Source organism: Manis javanica, chromosome 2 (assembly GCF_040802235.1).
Source record: "Manis javanica isolate MJ-LG chromosome 2, MJ_LKY, whole genome shotgun sequence".
Taxonomy (NCBI): Eukaryota; Metazoa; Chordata; class Mammalia; order Pholidota; family Manidae; genus Manis; species Manis javanica.
The window spans coordinates 130,575,219-130,600,408 of NC_133157.1; the positions used below are offsets into that span (position 1 = coordinate 130,575,219).

Below are 25,190 nucleotides of genomic sequence, written 5' to 3' on the forward strand. Positions count from 1 at the left end.
GCCGAGGAAAGAGGCCCAGAGGGCGGCTGTGCAGGACGACTGTGCAGAGAGGCCCGGGGAATGGCTGTGAGGACAGAGGGGCCCAGAGGTTGGCTGTGCGGACAAAGGGGCCCAGAGGCAGAGACTGGCTTGCTGCATACAGACTCACTCTGAGTTAATGGGATTCTACTGATTGACCTGCCACCTGGAAATAAAGTTGGGTATAACCCTTTCACCCCAAAGAACATTTTGCTGTCATTTTCTTTGGTCACACTGAATCCATAGTGAACTGGCCCGGGGCTGAAACCCTTTGGCAAGACACCACCCCTCAAGGATTCTTGCCTTACAATCTACATGCTCTCAATCTTCCTCAATGGTCCCTGTGCGAGAAAGCTGGGGCACTGTAACCAGATTCCACAACAGCAAGAGGCGATAAAAACAATTTAGAGGTTAACAAAAATTAAGATACAACAAGATTTTGACACAAATAACAAAAATTATAATAATCCTCAAGTCATAGGAGGTTCCAAATCCACAAAAGACCTTAGGGGCGATAAGACACATGTCACACATGTTTAATGACAACAACATAGGCAAATCTTGTCCATCAGGAAGGATGCATGCAAGAGAGTGGTTCTGTCATAGGACTGTAGCAGGAAGGGGGTCCCTTCCAGGTCTACATATAGTGCTATTGGAGGTTCATGCACTGGCCATAATGATAAAACAAACTGCCCAGTAAGAATCTCCTACCTTCTGCCCTTTCAGGATATACTACTGTGACCTTTGGGGACCACTCTGCGGTCATTCCAGGAATAGACAGGAGGCCAGCTTCCAGGCCTTGTCCCCAAGGTGCCAGGAGAGCCAGCCATGGTCGGTCCATGTGTCGAAAGGTCCTAGGCCAGGTCCACTCAATGGAGTCTCTGGGGTTCAGTGAAGTTGGTGCTGGCAGCAAGAAATTATTCTGGTGGACAAACCTCGGCTTCAGTGATTCTTCCTTGGTTTGTACTTGCAGTTGCATAGGGGAGGCAGCCATAGGTGTTAACACGTCTACGGGGTTCAGGTCTCCTTTTCGGGGGTCTCTTGTTCAAATCCCGTAGCACGGTACATAAGCAGACTGACCATCCCCACAGACTATTGGTATCTGACTTGAGTCCGGATTTTGACAAGCCACTGTGCCTCTCCATCATGCCTGCTGCGGTAGGATTGTATGACACATGAAACTTCCATACGATTCCCAGCTGTGGCACCCATTCTTGCAGTGTATGTCCAGTAAAATGGGTGTCCTGATCACTCTCAATTACCTGTGGTGGGCCATAGGCGGCAAAGACACTCTAGGCTTCTTTTGGTTGTCTGCTGGTGTGCATAATGGGTAGGAAAAGCAACCACAAGTCCAGTAACTGTGTCCACACAAGTCATGGCATAATGATATCCTTCTGACACAGGTAGAGGCCCAATATAGTCTATCTGCCACCTGACGAGGGGTATAGCCCTCTCAGTTATTTTCCCATGTTGCTGTGGAACTTGGTGTAAGTCCCTTTTGAAGCACACGACACACTCCTGCCGGGCTCTACTAACTTCCTCAAAGGAAAAGACAAGCCCCACTGACAGGCTACAACCCACATTGTCTTTTGCATCACATGCAACAAACACTGATGTAACCGCTGGGCTACATCAGAGGCAGGCTTTCCTTCTAACCAATGTATCAGGGCCAATTCATCTGCTTCATCATTTCCTGGGGATGCCAGTGGCAAATGACCTGTCACACGGTAAACTGTAATTATTTTAGTCTGACCACAGGTCCATAAGTCTTGCCACAATTCTTGTCCCCAAATGGGTCGGTGAACAGCCAGGCCGTTGGCATGATACAGGGTCAAGCCCTGATAGGCAGCCCAGCTGTCAGTGCAGACAACTATAGGGGAGGGCTCCTGGCTGACCATAAGCCACATGGCCCACAGCTCTGCCTATTGGCTGCTCTTCCTTTCACCATCTTCCATCCATACTGTCTCAGTCTTAGGATGGAAAGCTATGGTCCTCCATTTTGGGGCCTGCCCACAGCTGGAGCTGTGTATCATGCATCTTTGGGCATAGGGGCTCTTCCCGCCCGATAAGGACTTTTGGCTGCAAATGGTTCAAAAGCAAGTTCTTCCTGCTTTTCACTGGTATATGTCACTGGCCTCAATAAGCGTTGGGAAATCTTCACTCAAGGGGCTACTAGAGAGGGCACTACGTTGCTGTAGGTAAGCACCCCACTTGGGCAGTGTGGGCGTTTGTGCCACACCACTCCGTGGCATTTGGGTCCAGTCTCACACCCACGCCAAGATGGGAGAGTTGGTTATTAACTTTATCGGGGCCATTCCAGTGATGGGTTCTGTAGCCAGCAAGGCATGATATAAGGCAGCCAGTTGTTTTTCTATCAAAGTGTATCGTGCCTCTTCCCCTTTCCAGAGTTGTGACCAGAATCCAATAGGTTGGCAAGTTCCTTCGAGCTGCTGCCAGAGACACCGTCTTCAGTCACATGTACAGCCAGTTCACAGGGCCTTGATGGATCTATCACACTCCAGGCCTGAACGGCCTTGACTGCCCATTTGGCTGTAGTAGAGGCAGATGCACAAGTCTCATCCTAGTCCCACCTGATGCCCTTTCATACCAACTGGTATAAGGGCTTCAGAATTTGTGCCAAGTGCAGGATAAACTCTCCAGTAGCCTAGAAGATCCAGAAACTCCTACAGCAATGCTACAGTTGTAGGGGTAGGAAAAGCCTGGACTTTACCTATAACTGCTTCTGGTATAACTTTGGTCTCACCCAACTAGATGACGCCCAAGAATCTGATAGACAAACCAGGTCCCTGAACCTTGGTACTGTTCACAGCTCATCCTTTCTCCTGTAGATGTTGCAGGAGTTTACATGCTACACCTTCTAGATCTGAAAGAGAATCTTATATGAGCATGCCATCATCAGTACAATGGTACAGCCACACCACTGGCGGTTTCTCCCATGTAGCCACATCCTGGGCTAAAAGTCCATGACAGATGGTGGGGCTGTGGAGGTATCCCTGTGGAAGGACGGTGAAAGTCCATTGCCATCCTTCCCACATGAAGGCAAACTGTTCCTGACTTTCCTGCTCAATGTCAATGGAAAAGAAGGGATTAGCAAGATCTACCACATAATGGTATGTTCCTAGTTCGTGGCTGAGGGTATCCATCATGCCTGCAATAGAGGGGACAGCAGCATGCATAGGGGGTATGACTTTATTCAGTTCTCTGTAATCCACAGTCACATGCCAGGAGCCATCTGGCTTTTTTACTGGCCACACTGGGGAATTGAAAGGGCTATGGGTAGGCTTCATAATACCCACCTCTTCCAGCTCCTGGAGAGTTTCTCCAATCTTTTTATGTTGTCCAGGCAGTTTGTATTGTTTGGTATTAGTTACCTGCCGAGGCACAGGCAGAGCTATGGGCAGGTGCATACCATGTCCCCTCAGAACTGCCTTCACCACACATACTCTCAGTCTGAACTCACCTGCAGTGGTCTGCAACCAGAGACCCTGCAGGATATCAACCCCCAAAATATACTCAGGCATAGAAGATATAAACACAGTATGCTCTTTTTGGGGTAGGCACCCTATTCCCAAAAGGATTTGGGCTTGTTTCACTCAGCCTTATCCCTATATCCATCTATGATACTCGGGTCTCGGGGAAACTGCTCAGGGTTACCATGAATCAGTGAACATTCAGCCCCTGTGTCCGCCAGAGCCAGGACACATTGTATGTTCACTTCACTGGGGACCAATGGATAGTTATTTCAACATGTGGCCTCCTGTTCCCCCCTGGTCCCTCAGGGCAGATACCTTGACCTTCCCCCCAGTCAAACCGTGTTCCCCGATCATCTTCCTGTGTGGGCTCGGGTGAGGTTGGCTCGCTCTCCAGCAGGAAGTCTTGCAAACACACAGGTCGGATTTGTGGCTCTGGCTCTGACCTCTGCCTCTTTGGTCTTAATGGCTGGAACTGCTGCTCTGGTTTCAGCTGGTGCCATAGCTCTAGTAAGATCTAATTTGACTTTCCATCTAATTCCCTTCCATCTGCTCCTGGCAGTATTAAATCAACCCATATCTGGGTCCTCGTAAAATTCATGGGATCCTTTAAGTTCTTCGTGGGAGTAGAAGACCTATTTCTCTCCGGGTTCTCATTGCTTCAGCCTCTCCTAAGTCTGCTACTGTACGTGTCACCTTGCTTATGGGCTGCCCTAAGTGAGGGGAAAGAATGGCCACTGGAGACCCAAAGAGGGATGTGGGAGGCGTTTGAAGCACAATATTTCTCAACTTGGTAGTGAAAATCTCTTCACCTGGGCCACAATTCTCTGGATTATACATGGCATTTCTTATGCCTAGGTCTCATAACTCCTGTTGGAGCTCAGCATATGTCTGCCATCTAACAGGAGAGGATGGCAGATCACCCTGATTGGGCCACACAGCACAAAGTGCAGCCATAAGCCAACTGAGGAGGGAGTGATTCCCTGGGGTCTGATTTCCATTTTGTAATTGCTGCCTCAAGGTGTGCTGCACTGTCAGGGAAGCCAGCTTTCCCATCTCTGATCCCAACTGAAAAATTTCATCCACCCCTAAGTCCCACAGACACAGGAGCCAAGCTGATATTGACTCTGAGGGCTTCTGCCTAAACCGGGAGCCCAAATCCACCAGCTCAGCCTGACTATAGGGGTGGTCCATAGAGTGCCCTACGACCTGGGGAGGGGGCTACTCCTCTCCTATGGGAACTTTCAGCTGCTGGGTCTTTTATTTCCTTTACAGCCACTGGGCGTGCTTTCAATACAGGAGGGGTCAGTGCCTCTGGCAGCACCCCTTCATCCTTCCCCAGCTCCTCCATTTCTGGGGCTGATGGCATCTTTCTCTCCCCTCCCCTGAGTGCCTCCGCTGCCACAACCTTTAGCTTTTCTACCGTGCCTCACAGCAATGCTAGCTCAGTCTTCAGCAGCTCTTACCTTCACCTTAATTCTCAACATCTGGCCTTCTCGTGCCTCCTCCTGTGCTTCCCTTAGACAATCCACTGTCTGCCCCCTCTGGGGGGCAGCCCGCTGAAGCACCGCACCCATAAGGGCAACCTTTCTTTCTCCTTAGTAATCAATGAACACTGTGGACTTCGCCACTTGTCTTGCCAAAGGCTTTCAGCCCCTGGCAAGTTCGCTGTGTGGGGCAGTTGGGGTTCTTATGGCCAGTATTCTCACGGAATTTTAACCACCTGATGATGTTACTGGCCTGTTGCTAGGCTACCTACTGGCCACGCCCCTCTTTCTCACTTGGATGGCACCACCAGTACCAGAGAGGTCTGAGGTCTGAGGCATCTGCAGCACACCTGTGGGTGTGGCTTGCTCACCTAGCTGCCCGAGGGCAGGAGTTTCTCAATCTCTAGAAAACAGGACAGTATCAGGCACATAGCAGACTTTCAACAAATAACTTTAAATGGATGGATGAATGAAATACACATTGAAAGAAATACTTGGCTGTTCATTCTCCAGAAGCCATCACTATGGCTTTGTTTTTGCTGTAAAAGAGCCCTGATCACAATAAAGCTTTAACTCCACAGGAGGGAGCTGTCCTCTCTTCCCAGTAGCGCCCTCCCTTCCAGCAGGCTGCTGGTGAGAGGTGAGGCTGTGGATGGGGTCAGATGCCACATGCCCTTCCTTTGCCTCTGGACTGTCCTGCGTTCTGGGTTAAAGAAGTCTGGGTTAGCTCTATGGAGTCCTGGATGCTCCACAGCTTTGAAACTGAGGGCTTGTTTGTTGCAAAACCTCTTTGCCTGTTTTGTTCCCTGTTAGTGGAAACGTCTGTTTGGGAACAGACTAACATTTCCTCACAGGTTTTGGGGTACAGATAGAGTCTTGCTCCATCCTAGGGTCTCTCCTTTGGGAACACTGTTTTATTTTCTAAGTTATGACTGTGCTATCTCTGGGACTTACATAAGGCCGCAAGACTCTGGATTCAAGAACCAAAATTCTACTTGCAAAAATGAGGCAGAGGACTTTGGCCAGGGGGTTTTACAGGGACAGCCTGGTTCTCAGGCATGCTGCAGGTGTCTCCAGGACAGCTAGCAGAGTTTTCATGCATAAGCTGGGGCACTTACGGGGCCAGCCCATGCAGAGCCCACAAGGGAGGTTGGAAGGCAGAGCCCGCTCCCAACAGCACAGAGAGGGGCGCTGTTTGGGCTACATTCTCTCCAGTTGGGTCTCCTCTGCAGACGTGGCAAAATCTGTGCTATTGTGAAATTCTTCACATCTAATCAAAATCTCCTCTGCAGACATTGGAGACCATTTCTTGTGGTTTAGGTCTTACTGGAAAAGATGATCCATGAGTCCTTACCAGCTTCTGCCTACTGTCCCTCTCTGAGTTGAAAGACCTTCACACAGTCACTTTGCCTTCCTTTGGCGGGGTTGATGGCGAGCGCAGAGGGGCCGCTGGGGGAGAACCTGGGGTCTCAGGCCGGGCTGATCGTGCATTCTGGATTGTTGGGACCTCTTTCCCCACGAGACCTCCCATCCTGGCTGAGAGAGCCCAGGCAAAGGCCTAGGGCTTCAAGCCTGCCTTGGAAGTGGGACCTGAGGATGAGTGGGATGACAGGGAAGAGACAAGGTTGTGGCAACAGGAGAGTGAAAAGTAACAGAAAGAGGGAAATGGATTCCTAAGGTGGAGAGACAGAGCTTGGGGCAAATTCAGGGAAGGAAGAGGTGAAGAGGACCTGGACAACTGGCTTGATGGTATCATCCTTGTCCGAAATTGAGCTGAGAAGAAGGGTAGTTTTATTCTGATGGATGGAGGACAGGGAAGGAGGGACGAGATAATAAGGTCCACTTTTTAAGTCTTGTTGATTTTTAGGTAATGGTACTCAATGGCCAGCAGAATGAGTTTGGGGCTGGGCTGGGTGGAAGACCTGGGGAGCCATCTGTGTACCCGGGTGCATGAAGCCATAAAAGTGGGTGAGGCAGCTCAGGGGGAGCGCAGAGCATGGACAGAGATGGGCCAACAATGGCGCCTAACTCACTCACTGCTGAGCAGGCCCACCACGGGGCCCAGGCTTGGTTTAAGCTCTGCTGTCGCCACCCGGACATTCTTAGTAATTTTTATGTTGTTAAGATACTGGGGGTTGGAAGTCTGAGATCCGGGCTCAGCAGGGCTGGTTTCTCCCAAGGCCTCTCTCTGTGGTTTGCAGGCAGCCATCTTCCCTGTGTCCTCACATGGTCGTCTTTCTGTGTCCAAATTTCTGTTTCTTATAAGGACACTAGTCATACTGGATTAGAGCCTACCCTAATGGACTCATTTTACCTCCAGGAAGACCCTATTTCCAAATGAGGTCACATTCTGGGGTTCTGGGGCTCAGGACCCTAACATGTGAATTTTGGAGGGAATGTAATTTAGCCCATAGCAGAGGACATGTGTCTGTCCTGACTGCCCATCCTCTGGCTCCAGTGGTGTGAGTCTGGATAGGTGGCGGGGCTCCCTGTACAACAGTAGCCGAGAGACTCAGATGACCAGCATCTATAGTCACAGGGATGTGGGCAGTGCCGAATTCTCTTCTGGTTGTGGTGACTGCCTCCAGTTCCTATGGGTGGTGGCATCCTGAGCCCCTACTGACAACCAGTGCCAGGGCAAGGGGGCCTGGAAACGCAGGAAGCTTTGATGACATGCCCTCTGCAGCCAGCCCGACCCTGATCCAGCAGTTCTCAAGCCCTGGGCCTCCTCAACTGCTAATTCCCTTCTCTTCTCTAGGTCCCACCTGGCAATTTCTGCCCAGACGTGGTTTCCACTTCCAGGCCTTTCCTACCAGCCACTCCCAGCTGGTGTCCTGGGCGGCTCTGCTACAGCTCTCATAGTCCTGCAAGGCCAGCCTCTTTCAGTGTCAGGTTGCCTGCTCCAAGAAGATTCTCTGGTGGTGGGAAGGATGCGGGCTTTGGAGCCAGTCAGACGCAGGTTCAGACTCTGCTTTGCTAAATGTGTGCCTGGGGTGGGGGCTTGTGTGACACTGGGCAAGTCTCGATCTCTCTTCTCTAAGATGGGCTAATGAATAATCTCCTCTAACTGACTGGCAAAAACTTTAAAATGATAAGAATGAAAAGAAAAACTTATTTATAAAAAGATATAAATGAGTTGTGATCACATAGGATTTCTTCCCTTTCTACTTAGTAATATAAACAGTAAAATTTAGTTATTTATTTATGTTCTATTGCTAGTACTAAAAGCCTGACAACATTCCTGGTGTTTATAATTTTTGGAATAAAGGTGTGCCACAAACATGACCAGTGTCTGATACTGAAAAAAAAGGACTAGTTCTTGATGGTACAAAAGATGATCAGTTTCAGTATTGACAATAACAAAGTAGGACTTGCTCTACTCGAAGGAAACGCTTATATATGTTGAGAAAACTGAAACATAGAAAACCCAAAATCAAACAGAGAAACAAAAACCAAAGCTAAGCCACACCAAATGAAAGCATACCTCCTAAAGATGGCACCTATTTTAACTACCAAAATGTGTACGTACGACACACAGCGCCGCTGAGGTATACAATAAGCTGCACATATTTAAAACATAGTTGGTCAGTTTTGATATATGCATACAGCCACAAAACCATCACACAATCAAAACAGGAAGTATATAGTTAATTTGAATAAAGGAGCGCTATTTCGATCTATCATGCAAGCAGTAATATAGTATACACTATAGAGTATTTGAAGCAGGGAGTATATATATATTGTACAATGCAGTATAAAGAAAATAACCCATGTAGTACTAAATATTAACAGTCAAAATCCCATAACTGTCATAAAAATCATGACATATTGATAAATGTTCATAAAGACCTTTAAAAACCACAATGACTTCACAGACAAAGCAGAGAAGGTAGACGCACCCCAAATAATAATGATTTGTTGGCTGAAATATTTTAACATATTTTTCATTCTGAAGAAAAAGAAAGTCATACACAATGAAAGCACTAGATGTGGAAAGGAAAATAAAAAAGAGCACTAGGTCAGACAGCATTTTAGGGGCAATCTGTTCACTGACTTGCAAGGAAGGGACTCGTGCAGTGGCCCACAGCTCTGCCTATTGGCTGCTCTTCCTTTCACCATCTTCCATCCATACTGTCTCAGTCTTAGGATGGAAAGCTATGGTCCTCCATTTTGGGGCCTGCCCACAGCTGGAGCTGTGTATCATGCATCTTTGGGCATAGGGGCTCTTCCCGCCCGATAAGGACTTTTGGCTGCAAATGGTTCAAAAGCAAGTTCTTCCTGCTTTTCACTGGTATATGTCACTGGCCTCAATAAGCGTTGGGAAATCTTCACTCAAGGGGCTACTAGAGAGGGCACTACGTTGCTGTAGGTAAGCACCCCACTTGGGCAGTGTGGGCGTTTGTGCCACACCACTCCGTGGCATTTGGGTCCAGTCTCACACCCACGCCAAGATGGGAGAGTTGGTTATTAACTTTATCGGGGCCATTCCAGTGATGGGTTCTGTAGCCAGCAAGGCATGATATAAGGCAGCCAGTTGTTTTTCTATCAAAGTGTATCGTGCCTCTTCCCCTTTCCAGAGTTGTGACCAGAATCCAATAGGTTGGCAAGTTCCTTCGAGCTGCTGCCAGAGACACCGTCTTCAGTCACATGTACAGCCAGTTCACAGGGCCTTGATGGATCTATCACACTCCAGGCCTGAACGGCCTTGACTGCCCATTTGGCTGTAGTAGAGGCAGATGCACAAGTCTCATCCTAGTCCCACCTGATGCCCTTTCATACCAACTGGTATAAGGGCTTCAGAATTTGTGCCAAGTGCAGGATAAACTCTCCAGTAGCCTAGAAGATCCAGAAACTCCTACAGCAATGCTACAGTTGTAGGGGTAGGAAAAGCCTGGACTTTACCTATAACTGCTTCTGGTATAACTTTGGTCTCACCCAACTAGATGACGCCCAAGAATCTGATAGACAAACCAGGTCCCTGAACCTTGGTACTGTTCACAGCTCATCCTTTCTCCTGTAGATGTTGCAGGAGTTTACATGCTACACCTTCTAGATCTGAAAGAGAATCTTATATGAGCATGCCATCATCAGTACAATGGTACAGCCACACCACTGGCGGTTTCTCCCATGTAGCCACATCCTGGGCTAAAAGTCCATGACAGATGGTGGGGCTGTGGAGGTATCCCTGTGGAAGGACGGTGAAAGTCCATTGCCATCCTTCCCACATGAAGGCAAACTGTTCCTGACTTTCCTGCTCAATGTCAATGGAAAAGAAGGGATTAGCAAGATCTACCACATAATGGTATGTTCCTAGTTCGTGGCTGAGGGTATCCATCATGCCTGCAATAGAGGGGACAGCAGCATGCATAGGGGGTATGACTTTATTCAGTTCTCTGTAATCCACAGTCACATGCCAGGAGCCATCTGGCTTTTTTACTGGCCACACTGGGGAATTGAAAGGGCTATGGGTAGGCTTCATAATACCCACCTCTTCCAGCTCCTGGAGAGTTTCTCCAATCTTTTTATGTTGTCCAGGCAGTTTGTATTGTTTGGTATTAGTTACCTGCCGAGGCACAGGCAGAGCTATGGGCAGGTGCATACCATGTCCCCTCAGAACTGCCTTCACCACACATACTCTCAGTCTGAACTCACCTGCAGTGGTCTGCAACCAGAGACCCTGCAGGATATCAACCCCCAAAATATACTCAGGCATAGAAGATATAAACACAGTATGCTCTTTTTGGGGTAGGCACCCTATTCCCAAAAGGATTTGGGCTTGTTTCACTCAGCCTTATCCCTATATCCATCTATGATACTGGGGTCTCGGGGAAACTGCTCAGGGTTACCATGAATCAGTGAACATTCAGCCCCTGTGTCCACCAGAGCCAGGACACATTGTATGTTCACTTCACTGGGGACCGATGGATAGTTACTTCAACATGTGGCCTCCTGTTCCCCCTGGTCCCTCAGGGAAGATACCTTGACCTTCCCCTCAGTCAAACTGTGTTCCCCAATTGTCTTCCTGTGCGGGCTCGAGTGAGGTTGGCTTGCTCTCCAGCAGGAAGTCTTGCAAACACACAGGTCGGACTGTGGCTCTGGCTCTGACCTCTGCCTCTTTGTTCTTAATGGCCGAAACTGCTGCTCTGGTTTTAGCTGTTGCCATAACTCTAGTAAGATCTAATTTGACTTTCCGTCTAATTTCCTTTCATCTGCTCCTGCCAGTATTAAATCAACGCACATCTGGGTCATGGTAACCTTCATGGGATCCTTTAAGTTTTTCTTGTGAGAAGACCTTATTTCTCTCCGTGTTTCATTGCTTCAACCTCTCCTAAGTCAGCTACTGTACGTGTTACCTTGCTTACGGGCTGGCCTAAGTTAGGGGAAAGAATGGCCACTAGAGACCCAAAGACAGATGTGGGAGGTGTTTGGGGCACAGTATTTCTCCACCCAGTAGTGAAAATCTCTTCATATCGGCCATAATTCTCTGGACTATACATGGCATGTCTTATGCCTAGCTCTCATAACACCTGTTGGAGCTCAACATACATCTGCCATCTAACAGGAGAGGATGGTAGATCACCCTGATTGAGCCATACAGCACAAAGTGCAAGCTATAAGGCAGTCGAGGAGGGAGTGATTCCCTGGGGTCTGATGTGCATTTTGTAATCGCTTCCTGGTTTCCCATCTCTGATCCCAACAGAACAATTTCACCCACTCCTAAGTCCTACAGACGCAGGAGCCAAGCTGTTATTGACTCTGAGGGATTCTGCCTAAACCGGGAGCCCAAGTCCACCAGCTCAGCCTGACTATAGGGGTGGGGCATAGAGTGCTCCATGAGGGGACTGCTCCTCTCCTAGGGGAACTTTCAACTGCTGGGTCTTCATTTTCTTCACAACCACTGGGTGTGCTTTCAATACAGGAGGGGTCAGTGCCTCGGGCACCACACCTTCATCCTTTCCCAGCTTCTCTGTTTCTGGGACTGATGGCATCTTTCTCTCCCCTGCCCCAAGTGCCTTCTCTGCTATGACCTTTAGCTTTTCTACTGTGCCTCACAGCAATGCTAGCTCAGTCTTCAGAAGCTCTTACCTTTACCTTAGTTCTTCGCATCTGGCGTTCTCGTGCAACCTCCTACTGTGCTTCCCTTAGACAATCCACTGTCTGCCCCTTCCTATGGGCAGCCTGCTGAAGCACCCCTCCCCTAAGGGCAGCCTTTCTTTCTCCTTAGTAATCAATGAACACTGTGGACTTCGCCACTTCTCTTGTCAAAGGGTTTCAGCCCCTGGCAAGTTCGCTGTGTGGGCCAGTTGGGGTTCCTATGGCCAGGATTCTCACGGAACTTAAACCACCTCATGATGTAACTGGCCTGTTGCTAGGCTACCTTTATGGAATAAGCTATTATTGCACTATATAGAAACCTCAGCCCAGTGCTCTGGGTAGAGGCAGAGACACTAGTGCTCGACCTACCTCTAGGGGAAGAAGCTTGGTAATAAAGCTTTTCACCCCAAAAGAACATTTGCTGTCATCTTCTTTGGTCACATTGTGACTTGCAATGGCTTTCACCCCCCAGAAAGTAGCTATGATTTTTTCATTTGTACTATTTTATAAACTTATGGATATGAATACACTTGTTGTATCATGATCCACTTCAATTAGTACTCTTACTATGATCAAATCATCACATCTTTGGCCACTGGGTGCTACTTTAGGATGGCTCTTATGTCCTTTCCCCCTCTGCTTTCTTAGGCATAATTCACATGGTATAAATTTAAGGTATGTGTCATGTTGACTTCCTGTGCCCTACCGAAATTCATTAGAAAATTTTAATAAATAAAATTCATGATTTTAAAAACTGGTAAAGGAATGAATCAAGCACTTGTTCTGCTTTTAGTATAAATTAGTACTTTGTAGTAACCAAGTGGTTATCAGGGGAATTTTCTTTTTACTGAAATGTTTCAGTTAGTAAACAGAAGGGCTGATAAAGTACAGTACCACTGCTTTGCCACCTCCAATGAAAAAATGGATCTAGGAAATGATAACTAATTTTGAAAATAGCACAAAAAGATACACCTCCCCGTGTGAAGCACACAGTCAATATAAAGAATCTCCATTCCTAGCCACCAATCAGTTGAAATATAGGGATAGAGGAACATAGAAAATGATACCAGGGGGATATATTCATGAATATCCAGGTGTTAAAGCTCTATAGGAAAAAAGACATGGTTTCTTTAACAACAAAAAAATTGCAAGAAGACAAAGAGCTAGAGAGAAAACCTATAGATTAAAAGATACTTAGAGATATAATCAATCACTGTGTATGGACCTTATATGAATTCTAATCAAACTTACAAGATGAACAAGAACAAAACCAAATGTATGAATACTGAATTTGATGATACAGATGAAATGACAGAATGTCTAAGATTTGCTTAAAAAGTAATCTAGGGCAGGGTAGGTGAGTGGATAGATGATGTGAAATGGATCTGATGGTACACTGATAATTGCTGGAGCTGGGGTGAACAAAAGGAGGATAATCTTTAAGTACACTTGACCATGGATTTTATTGTGGTAAACTGCAAATACCGTCTTATTTTTGTATTTGATTTGAAGCATATCTTAATACCCAGGGTTGTCCTTTCACGCTATTTTCTTCCTTTAAATACAAATTTAAAAAATGCAACTAAAACTGTTTTGAAAAAAGCCCAACACTTAAATACATAATTCTTGTATAAAGATGTTGTAACCACACACACACATGTGCGCACACAATCTGGCCTCCTGTATTTGCTAAAATGTTGATGACACACCTATAAAAATTTAATTTTTAGAAAACAGCTTGGCTTCAAAGCAGTAGCAGCTATCATCCTTAAACATGTCAAACATTTTTAAAAAGTTACTGAAAAATATGTAACTTCTTCATAACAATGTTTTAAAAAGTTTCCTTAAAACCAAGATGGCTCTATAAAATTTGCCAAATCACAAAAATAGAATAAGCAATTTCAAAGATACCAGGTGTTTGAACTTAACTACAATTTTACACAAAAGGATACAAAATTAGTTTTAAGTGTGCACTGAATTTTAGTTTATCGTAGGTCACACACTGTCAACCCATGGGCTATAACTGACTTGCAGGCAAGTTGTCTGGCTTGCATGGGCCAACAGTTAAAAATCAGGAGATTTCACATAAAAATCTTTATTTTGACAGTGCCACACACAGCAATAGCTGGAGCACAGCAGCAGCTACCTCTTCTAGGGAGGACATGGCACTCTTCTTTCACTATACCTGCTTTCTTTTAATTTATTTGTTTATTTATTTATTTATGAAGGTATCATTGATACACACTTACGAAGGTTTCACAAGAAAACCAATGTGGTTTTTACAGTCACTCTTGTTATCGAGTCCCCATATACCCCATTGCAGTCACTGTCCATCAGTGTAAGAAGATGCAGCACAGTCCCTATTTGTTTTCTCTGAGCTACACTGTCTTCCCCGTGACCCCACACACACCATGTGCACCAATCATGATACCCCAAAATCCCCTTTTCCCTACCTCCCTCCCAACCTGTCCTCCCCCACTCCTCCCCTTTGGTAACTGCTAGTCCCTTTTTGAAGTCTGTGAGTCTGCTGCTATTTTGTTCCTTCAGTTTTGCTTCATTGTTATACTCCACAAATGAGGGAAATCATTTGGTATTTGTCTTTCTCTGTGACTTATTTCACTGAGCATAATACCCTCTAGCTCCATCCATGATGTTGCAAATGGTAGGATTTGTTTTCTTCTTACGGCTGAATAGTATTCCATTGTGTATATGTACCACATCTTCTTTATCCATTCATCTATTGATGGACACTTAGGTTGCATCCATATCTTGACTACTGTAAATAGTGATGTGATAAACATAGGGGTGCATATTACTTTTTGAATCTGAGAAGTTGTTTTCTTTGGGTAAATTCCTAGGAGTGGAGTTCCTGGGTCAAATGGTATTTCTATTTTTAGTTTTTTGAGGAACCTCCCTATTGCTTTCGACAATGGTTGAACTAGTTTACATTCCCACCGGCAGTGTAGGAGGGTTCCCCTTTCTCTGCATCCTCACCAGCATTTGAGGTTGCTAGTCTTTTCTACGTTGCCCATCCTAACTGGTGTGAGGTGATATCTCATTGTGGTTTTAATTTGCATTTTCCTGATAATTAGCGATGTGGAGCATCTTTTCATGTGCCTGTTGGCTATATGAATTTCTTCTTCGGAGAAGTGTCTGTTCATATCCATACCTCCCTTCTTTGCAGATATATGTCTGGTCTTCTTAGGCATTTGAGTTTGTGATTACTAGATATGATCTAACATTATTTATGGGAGGTTTTCTCTTAATTTTTAACAAAGTAGTAGAGCAGAAAAAACAATTTATCTATGAGAGCCAATATTATTCAGTTTTGCACTTTAAAAATGCAAAAGAAATCAGCATTCATATTCTTACAGCACAGAAACAAAATTCTACCTATGTATTTTTAAATTGCTTTTCTTTGACAGAGTAGTATAAGGCTTACCTTCAGATCAAGGCTGCTAAGGCTTACAACATCATCATCATTCTCTCTTCGTTTTCTTTTCTATAAGAAAAAAATGGTTTCATTTTTACATGGAGGGGAATGCATGTTACCCATCAGAGTGCATACAACTAGTAAACTTACTTAAAAAAATAGCCTTTGGCTGTATTCATAAGAAAATTATTTGGGATGCTCATGAATTATCTTTAGCATACATACTGTCTAAAGAGCCCCCTGACCAAATCATGTGTTTGTGAAGTGATTCCACCCTATTAAATAATTTACTTATGTAAAGTTTGTAAGGACACCACTCTTACGTAAGTCAAGGACTATTAGAAAAAAAGTAAAATATGTTTTACACATAATGGGAAACAAGTTTTTTTTTTAAAGGAACATATATATTTTTCCCATGGGGAGAGTTATCTTTACCATAAAACTTTTCTCATGGCCCAAAGTAAGATTTGTTGTTTGAAGCAGGATTTATAAACTTGAAGATGAATATACACATCCCTGGCATACCTTCCAGGAACCATTTATCCCTTCATTCAGCACTACTGGTGCTAGTAGTAGCAAAAACTGTGTATGTATCTTTAACTTCTGGTCTTTAACCAATATTGAAGAGGAGTCCTTAAGTAACACTTCTTTCTCTCACATCTCAAATAACTCTTCAGATTACTTGTGGTACAGCCTAGTTCTTAATGAACTCTCAAAACTGATGAGCCAGGGCTCCCTTCCAAGTCCTAGCTCACCCTGAGGAGAAACTGGTGGGAGTGGAATCAAAATTGAGCAGGATCAGAACAATGGAGAAAAAAGGGAAGATAAAGTCCAGATGGAAGTGGGGAAAATACATGAAGACAGCATCTCAGGAACAAGCCACCATGAAAAGAAGAGAGAGAGATCTATGAAGTTAAGAGAAGCTATCTGAACCAAGCTCCTTTTAAAAGTTCACGAAAACTAAATTCACATTAGAATGAGCAGAAAATTCTCCAAGTCAAATCCAATACAAAATCACCATCCTAAGAAAAAAAGAGAATAAAGGCATAATAATATCCCTATAGGGAAAGCACCTCAGAAAGAAATGTTCAAGGCTGCAAAGCAAAACTATAACATACAATTTTAAATTTAACTAAAAGACACTAAGAAAATGATAAGATGGCAAAGAACAATACAAGTCGATTGGAAAAAACTAAAAAATGAGGAAATCTTTTCTCATCTTAAGGTCATGTTCAGAAGATGCAGAAAAGTATGAATAATTTGATCCTAATTTTGAAAGCAAACTAAGCAAAAACCCCGCATCTGTTATTTGTGAGGCTATGTAAATAATTCTCTAAGCAGAACAGAGAAGGGTACATATAATGTTGCTGACATGGATTAAAGTAGAGGTTGGGGGGATGGAAAGACTTAGAGGAGACGAGAGGAAAGGAGGACACCTCGAGGCAAAAAGAAGAGTGCACTGAGGGAAAAAGCACATACATGATAATATTTATACATTTACATAAAATCATACATGTGCATGGACATATGTATGAAGAAATTTAACAGATTTTAAAACATCCTATGTTTTCTTTCAAATTTTTTAAGGTTTTGCTTTTCATATTTATATATTCAATCCATCTAGAATTTACTTTTGTATGTATGTGCTATGGGGTAACACAGTCAATTGCCCCCATCCCAATACCACTTACTGACAGCACCATTCCTTCATAATGCTTATGATACAGTAAGTTCTCATATATATGTAGATCAGTGTCTGGGTTCTCTATTTTGTTCCATCAGTTATTTGTCTATACCTGCACCCACATTATGCTGTGTAATTATTGTACCCTTGGTGTTGTCTTAATAGCTAATACAGTACATCATATGTTCCCTGACTTGTATCCTACTTTCACTGTTCAGGCTTTTCTACTTAACAACATGAAGTGTAAAATGAGATCTATTATACTCTAACGTGATTTATCAGAACTGCACTGAATTTATTAATTAATTTGGGGAGAATTGACGTTTTTATGCTATTAAGCCTTTTCTTGAATGACTATAGTATAATCATTTAATTAGGTGTCCTTTGTTCTTTACTAATGCTTTCCAATTTTTCCCCTAAAAGTCTCACAGATCTTTTATTAGGTTTATTCCTAGTTTTTAAAATTGTTTTTATTTCAATAAAAGCATCTTTAAAATTACTGTTTTAAATAAAATTTAACTGTTTACTGCTAGGCTATATACATTCTACTTTTTTCTTCTTATAGCTTTTATAGCCAGTAAACCTTGCTTGAATTCCTGTTAGTTCTAATAGCTGTTACTGCCATTCTTTGGATATTCTATGTAGACAATCATATTGTCTCTAAGTAATGAAATCACACTATCTCTTTTAATTTGCTTCCGCTTGTTTTCCTGTCTTACTGTGTTGGCTAGGAGCACTAGTACAATTCTAAATAGATATGGTGACAGCAGTCATCATTTTATCATTATGTATGCTGTTTGTGGCAGGTCTCAGGCTAAGGAAGTTCTTTTCCATTCTTGGTTTGTCAAGAATTTTATCATGACAGGTGTTGATTTTATAATTTTCTACTCTTGCTTTTTCTGTTTTCTTTGGTTTACTCCATTGTTGTTTTTTTAATCTCTTGAGTTATATGCTTAATTTTTGCTTTTTCTTTCTTAAACTATGTATTTAAAAGTTACATATCTTCCTTTAAGTACTTAACTGCATTCCAAAGTTTTAATACATGAACCATCCTTTGTCATGGGAGACCTCTACAAAAGTGTTTTTGCAAGATAACTTCCCTAAAGTGTAGAAGGAAAATCTTAGAACTTCTATTTTTATGCATTTCTTAATCCTAAAAATAAGCTGTATAATGTTTAATATACAGATGAGTTAATCATCACTCATAATATAAGGTTAAAGACAATAGCAATCTAATCAGATCCAATAAAAAGTCAGCCTCAAACTGTGAATTTATCATGGCTATTTGAAATAAAGATTTATGGTCACTATCATTAACCTTACCCTAAGTGAGTACTGTGCTTTGAGATATTAGCTAATAATGGTGCTACATACATAAAAATTACAAATAAATATATCAGGGGTACTTGATCAAAATATGTTTGCTGATATGTTTGAAAAATCAAGTTTGGAGACAATTCTCCACTAAAGATTTTAAGTTTAGGTTCGTAAACCAGTAAAGGAAAGGGACCAAGATGAAAGTTTCAAAGGAAAATGCAGAATTGAAGGCAGGATATTCTTGCTGTGAATGTTTTACTGACCAACTAGTATATATAATTGGTATAAGAGTAAAGAAATATTGTACAGGACTCCCTGACAGATATATAAATTAAACACAAAAGAACAGGATACAAATTAAATATGTATTGATGAATCCATTAGCACATCAATATATGTAGACAAGTATAGTTTGGCAAACTAGAAACAGTCATTTTTTGCTATGTTCCCCAAATAAGAAAAGACTCATGCTTTATTTGTACATTATTTATATGAGTAGTAAGAATAGGTAATGAGTTTTTAATTATAAAAAGAATCAATTCTCCAGTGTTACTCTGCACAAAGTTGATGCCTCTGTAAAGTCTCATTCTAAAAATAATGCACTCCTTCTATACTAAGATGATTAATAAGAGAAAATTCATTCAATATATTTTTATCTGCAATGATTTTTATATTTTCAAACAAGAAAAAAGCCATTAGAGTATGTACAAAAAAAAAGCTTCATATTTCATGATACAGTCTCCTAATTTTAGCACTGGTAGGAATAAGAGAAAGGATTGCATTGAGCTAAAGATGAATAGATCTGGAACTTTTCAAAATATGTTTCATATTTAACTGAAAGAAAAAGTTCAGCTTGTTTGCAGAAAAAATTAAATTAGGCTGCTAAAGATGGCAAAAGAAACTCTGTACCTCAACATATTCCGAGAACTACAGAAAACTGAGCTGTATACCAGGCTGAAAGACAGCCCATGAGTGAATGCTCTCTAATGACTTGAAATAAAAACCCATTATCTACTCACCAAAGTGAAGTCCCAATGGGGGCCAGGTGTTAAAAATGTGAAGGAGCTACCTCTCCGAAGGGAATATCTGTTAATAGACAAGCAAACAATAAATAGACAGTAACCAGTAAAATAAAACACTAGATAGATAAAAAAACTATTCTTTCCATAGTTTTAGAGTTAAAGTAGCCTCATTAGTCATTCAGTTGTAGAAACAAGAGGGAGGGCATACAAAAATCAAGGTATAGGTTCTGGTCACTTTCAGAATCTTTACAAAAGGGAGAGACCCTTTATAAAGTTAAGATTATTTAAGCAAAAATAATAATTCACTAAACCAAACAGTTTATTTTGGATCATATACATGGTTCAATTATATGAAATCTACATATAGAAAAAATATATAAAAAATATACTCCTGTACAATGTATCTTTACTCTTATACCAATTACATACACAAATTGGTCAATAAAATGTTCATAGCAAGAATATCCTGCTTTTAATGCAATTCTGTATTTTCCTTATATATATATATATATATATCATCAATGGGTTAAATAAAAAACAGTAAATAATGCAAGAAATTATTTGATAAAATTCAACATTCATACCTAATATTTTAAAAGAATGAAAGGATATTCTTAACATAAGAAATAAAACCTAAAATGCATTTAATTATCATGTTTGAATCTCTACCATATACTGGTTTCTTTTAAAAGTATGCTTTAATACACCAAATGAAAAGCTTTGAATAACTACATCTAAGACAAAGACCTCAAGATTAAAACTTGACTGCAATTTTGTTTCTACTATTAAGTGACAGATTTTTCTTCTGTGTCATCTTTAAATTAAAGAAATAAAGTAAGAGAATCCTTATGACAAAACCTGTCTTCACCTTTATAAAATATAAGCCTCTATGTTTACAAAACATGGAGAAAATCATAAAACAGCTAGCACAGGAATTAAAAACAGTTTTAAAACTATACTTATTGTTAATCACTTCAGATATAAATAAAATAATAGGTTTTTTCTGCCATTGTGGAAATGAAGACCAACTAAAAAAGAGAGACAAAGACTATTTATTCAGAGCTTACTATATATAGCAAGGGAGTCAGCTACCATCACTTCATTTAGGCAGACTTAAAGGCAGGCTGAGAGGTGGAAAAGCTTTATAGTGGAAAAAAGAGAAGGCTTCAGGTGTGCCCCGATTGGAGCCTGCTGGGTGGGGAAGCTGTAGGCAGGCTAACTAGTAGCAGGCATCATGTGTGTTATTTGGCTTTCTCTGGTGGGTTCTAAGTTGGAAGCAAGAACAAAAGTTAAGGAAGCCGGCAATTATCAATCAAGTCCTGGTCCTTTTGGGTCAATTCTTATTGTTTAGCTTCCTAGATTGCCAGGCATATTATCCATTGGTATATTCTGCCTCTCATCCTTAATTCTCATGGGCTGTGTTCTTTCCATAAGTTACACAAACACCACAGATGGCTGTTATGCCTACAAAAAATGTACAAAAAAAAAAAACATCTAAAGAAGACCTAGTATCCATCCTTCTTCAAGCATTCCAAAAGTAGAAGTAGAGGGAATACTTCACAACTCTTCCTATGAGGCCAGCATCACTTTTATACCAAAAGCAGACAAAGAAACCATAAAAAAAGAAAATTACAGACCAACATCCCTGATGAAAACAGATGCTAATACACTGAACAAAATATTAGCAAACTGAATTTGAAAATACATAAAAAAGATCATCCATCATGACCAAGTGGGATTTATTCCAGGGATGCAAGGATGGTACAATATTAGTATATCCATCAATATCACACACCACATTAATAAAAAGGATAAAAATCAAATAAACATCTCAATAGATGCTGAAAAAGCATTTGACAAAATTCAACATCCATTCACGATAAAAACTCTTAACAAAATGTATATAGAGGGCAACATACATAATAAAGGGCATATATGACAAACCCACAGCCAACATTGTACTTAATAGCAAAAAGCTGAAAGCTTTTCCTCAATGACTGGGAAAAAGACAAGAATGTCCACTCTCACCACTTTTATTCAACATAGTACTGGAGGTCCTAGCCATGGCAATCAGACAACACAAAGAAATAAAAGGCATCCAGATTGGGAAGGAAGAAGTTAAACCGTAACTGTTTGCAGATGGCATGATGTGATACACAGTAAACCCTAAAGAATCCACCAAAAAACTACTAAAACTAATAACTGAATTCAGCAAAGTTGCAGGATACAAAATTAATACACAGAAATCTATTGTATTCCTATATACTAACAATAAACTAGCAGAAAATCAGGAAAACAGCTCCATTTATAAGTGCATCAAAAAGAATAAAATACCTATGAATAAACCTAACCAAAGAGGTGAAAGACCTATATTCTGAAAACAACAAGACACTCATGAAAGAAATTAAAGAAGACACCAAAAATGGGAACCTATCCCATGCTCATAGATAGGAAGAATTAATATTGTCAAAATAGCCATACCGCCCTCAAAGCAACAATCCCTATCAAAATACCAACAGAATTCTTCAATAAACCAGAACAAATAGCTCTAAAATTCATATGGAACCATAAAAGACCCTGAATAGCCAAAGCAATCCTAACAAAGAAGAAAAAAGCTGGGGGGATTATGCTTTCTAACTTCAACTTCTACTACAAAGCTGCAGTAATCAGAACAATTTGGTAGTGGCACAAGAACAGACCCATAGATAAATGGAACAGAATAGAGAGCTTAGATATAAACCCAAGCATATTTGGTCAATTAATATATGATAAAGGAGCCATCGACATACAATGGGGAAAAGACAGCCTCTTCAACAACTGGTGTTGGCAAAACTGGACAGCTACATGTAAGAGAATGAAACTGGATTACTGTCTAACTTCGTACACAAAAGTAAACTTGAAATGGATCAAAGACCTGAATGTAAGTCATGAAGCCATAAAACTCTTAGAAGAAAACATAGGCAGAATTCTCTTGAATATAAACATGAGCAGCTTTTTCCTGAACACACTTCCTCAGGCAAAGGAAACAAAATAAAAAATGAACAAGTGGGACTACATCAAATAAAAAAGTTTCTGTACAGCAAAAGACACCACCAGCAGAACAAGAAGGCATCCTACAGTATGGAAGAATATATTTGTAAATGACTCATCTGATAAGGGTTTAATATCCAAAATATATAAAGAACTCATATATCTCAACACCCAGGATACAAAAAACCTGATCGAAAAATGGGCAGAGGACCTGAACAGATACTTCTCTGAAGAAGAAATACAAATGGCCAACAGGCACATGAAAAGATGCTCCACCTTGCTAATCATCAGGGAAATGCAAATTAAAACCACAATGAGATATCACCTCACACCAGTTAGGATGGCCACTATCCAAAAGACAAGAAATAACAAAGTCAGGGTGCCGAGAAATAGGAACCCTCATACACATTTGGTGGGACTGCAAATTGGTGCAACTGTTGTGGAAAGCAGTATGGAGGTTCCTCAAAAAACTAAAAACAGAAATACCAGTTGACCCAGTAATTCCACTCTTGGGAATTTACCTGAAGAAAACAAAATCTCCGACTCAAAAAGATATACACACCCCTATGTTTACTCGTGCACTGTTTGTAATAGCTAATATATGGAAGTAACCTAATGTCCATCAGCAGATGCATGGATAAAGATGTAGTACATATACACAGTGGATTATTATTCAGCCATAAAAAGAAAAGAAATCTTGCCATTTGCAACAACATGGATGGATCTAGTGAGTATTATGCTCAGTGAAATAAGCCAGGTGGTAAAAGACAAATTTCACTCCATACTGTAGGATGCCTTCTTGTTCTGTTGATGGTGTCCTTTGCTGTACAGAAGCTTTTTAATTTGATGTAGTCCCACTTGTTCATTTTTTATTTTGTTTCCCTTGCCTGAGGAGGTGTGTTCAGGAAAAAGCTGCTCATGTTTATATTCAAGAGAATTCTGCCTATGTTTTCTTCTAAGACTTTTATGGCTTCATGACTTACATTCAGGTCTTTCAAATGATTTCACTTATTTGTGGAATATAAAAACAAAGCAAAACAGAAAAAACATAAAACAGCATTAGACTCATAGATACTGAGAAGTGACTAGTAGTTACCATGGGGGAGGGGTGTGGGCAGAGGTGGTGGGGGGAATTGTTGAACCACAGTGATATACATTTGATAAAATTTTTTTTGTTTTTTTCTCAGTATACAAAAAAAAAAATTAAAAAATTAATGAAATATATTCAGGAAACTGCAAGTAGTTCCTCTGGTTTGAGCATCCAAAGAAATAAGGAAGGGCTAAATCATGAGCAAAGACCTTACATAGAACCCTTAGAGTCTGGGGCTTGATTCTGAATATGTATGGTAGTTATCAGGTATTGATTTCTAAGGAACAATAAGGACAGACTGAAAGAAGGCACGACTAATGAGAAAGGCCGATTAGGAGATAGATCCAATATTTCTTACAGTAGATGATAAGGGGCTGAGGCAACAGCAAGCAAGGTCAGAGAAAAGTAAAATAGAAAGAGGGGTCAACAACAAAACTGGTAGGACATTTTCTTTTTTCTCTCTATGCTTGATCAGTTACTACCAAGGCTTTTGGCATAGTGAAATATAATGCTACTAACAGTAATTAGAAATAGAGGCAGAAAGATTTTAATATATTTAAAGTAAACATTTCCTAAATAGTTACTTGAGAAAGATTAAAATAAAAAGTAATTAAAAGCTTTTCATTACTCTTGGAGTTCAGATTTTTTTTGAGGGCCTGTCAGTGGAGCAAAGTAACTTCAGGAACTGACTTTTCTTGCCACTGCAGAAAAATCAAGCAAAAATGAAGAAAAGAGCACGATTTTTGACAAAACATGGAGTAAGGTATTTAAGTTAAACAAAGAAGGCATCTGAAATAAATTATAATTCATATGACTAAACAATGCACATATATATCATAAACAAATGCTAAAAGATTATAGGGACAACAGGACCTTCATATCACATGAGTTCTCAGAGCATTTTTAAAAAACATTGCTCGAGGTAAGTGAAGTGCTATCATATCCTACATGGTTAGAAAGAGCCATCAGTGGGGGAATGGGTTGAGAAGCAGCAATTATGATTTCTCAGATTATTTTTAATCTAGCACAAATGTTTATTTTAAGATGGTAATCATGTTGGTGCTTAAAATATTCAGTAGATACTTCCTTTCAGGTATAAGACAAATGTTAAGGAGAACACAAAACCAAAGTTATGCATTTCTTTATTCTCTAGAATCGACCATACTGACCTCGGAATGGGTTTATGTCTGAAAGTTGGAAAGAAAAATAGTTCTTAGGAATTGTAAGCAGGTCAACAAACCGGAAAAATATTTCCAATCAGAGGGCAAGATTCTTTCCAGCACTAACTGTAATCAGCTTTATAGTAATGCTATTTTTTCCCATTTCAATAACAAGTATCTATTTATTTTGAACACCCATGAAAAAAACAAACCCAAAAAACAAACTGTGCCCAGAAAGTATGCAAGACAGTGCCAATTTTCAAAAATCTTGGAAAGACATACAGTCATTTCGTGTGTTTTTGAATAATGTAAATTATTTTTACACTAAACTAGTTTTACTCTAAACAGAGCATAATTACCATG

At 41.3% G+C, this 25,190-nt stretch overlaps 1 protein-coding gene across 1 annotated transcript in view; it reads right to left on the bottom strand.

The window, feature by feature from the left end:
* Positions 1–25,190, bottom strand: part of LOC118966888 (neuroepithelial cell-transforming gene 1 protein-like) — a 67,143-nt gene that overhangs the window by 23,940 nt on the left and 18,013 nt on the right. Inside the window, exons 2-3 of the mRNA XM_073229446.1 lie at positions 19,545–19,611; positions 15,534–15,593 (exon numbers count right to left, since the gene is read on the bottom strand). Coding sequence (XP_073085547.1) covers positions 15,534–15,593; positions 19,545–19,611 — 127 coding nt within the window. The remainder of the gene's footprint in view (positions 1–15,533; positions 15,594–19,544; positions 19,612–25,190) is intronic.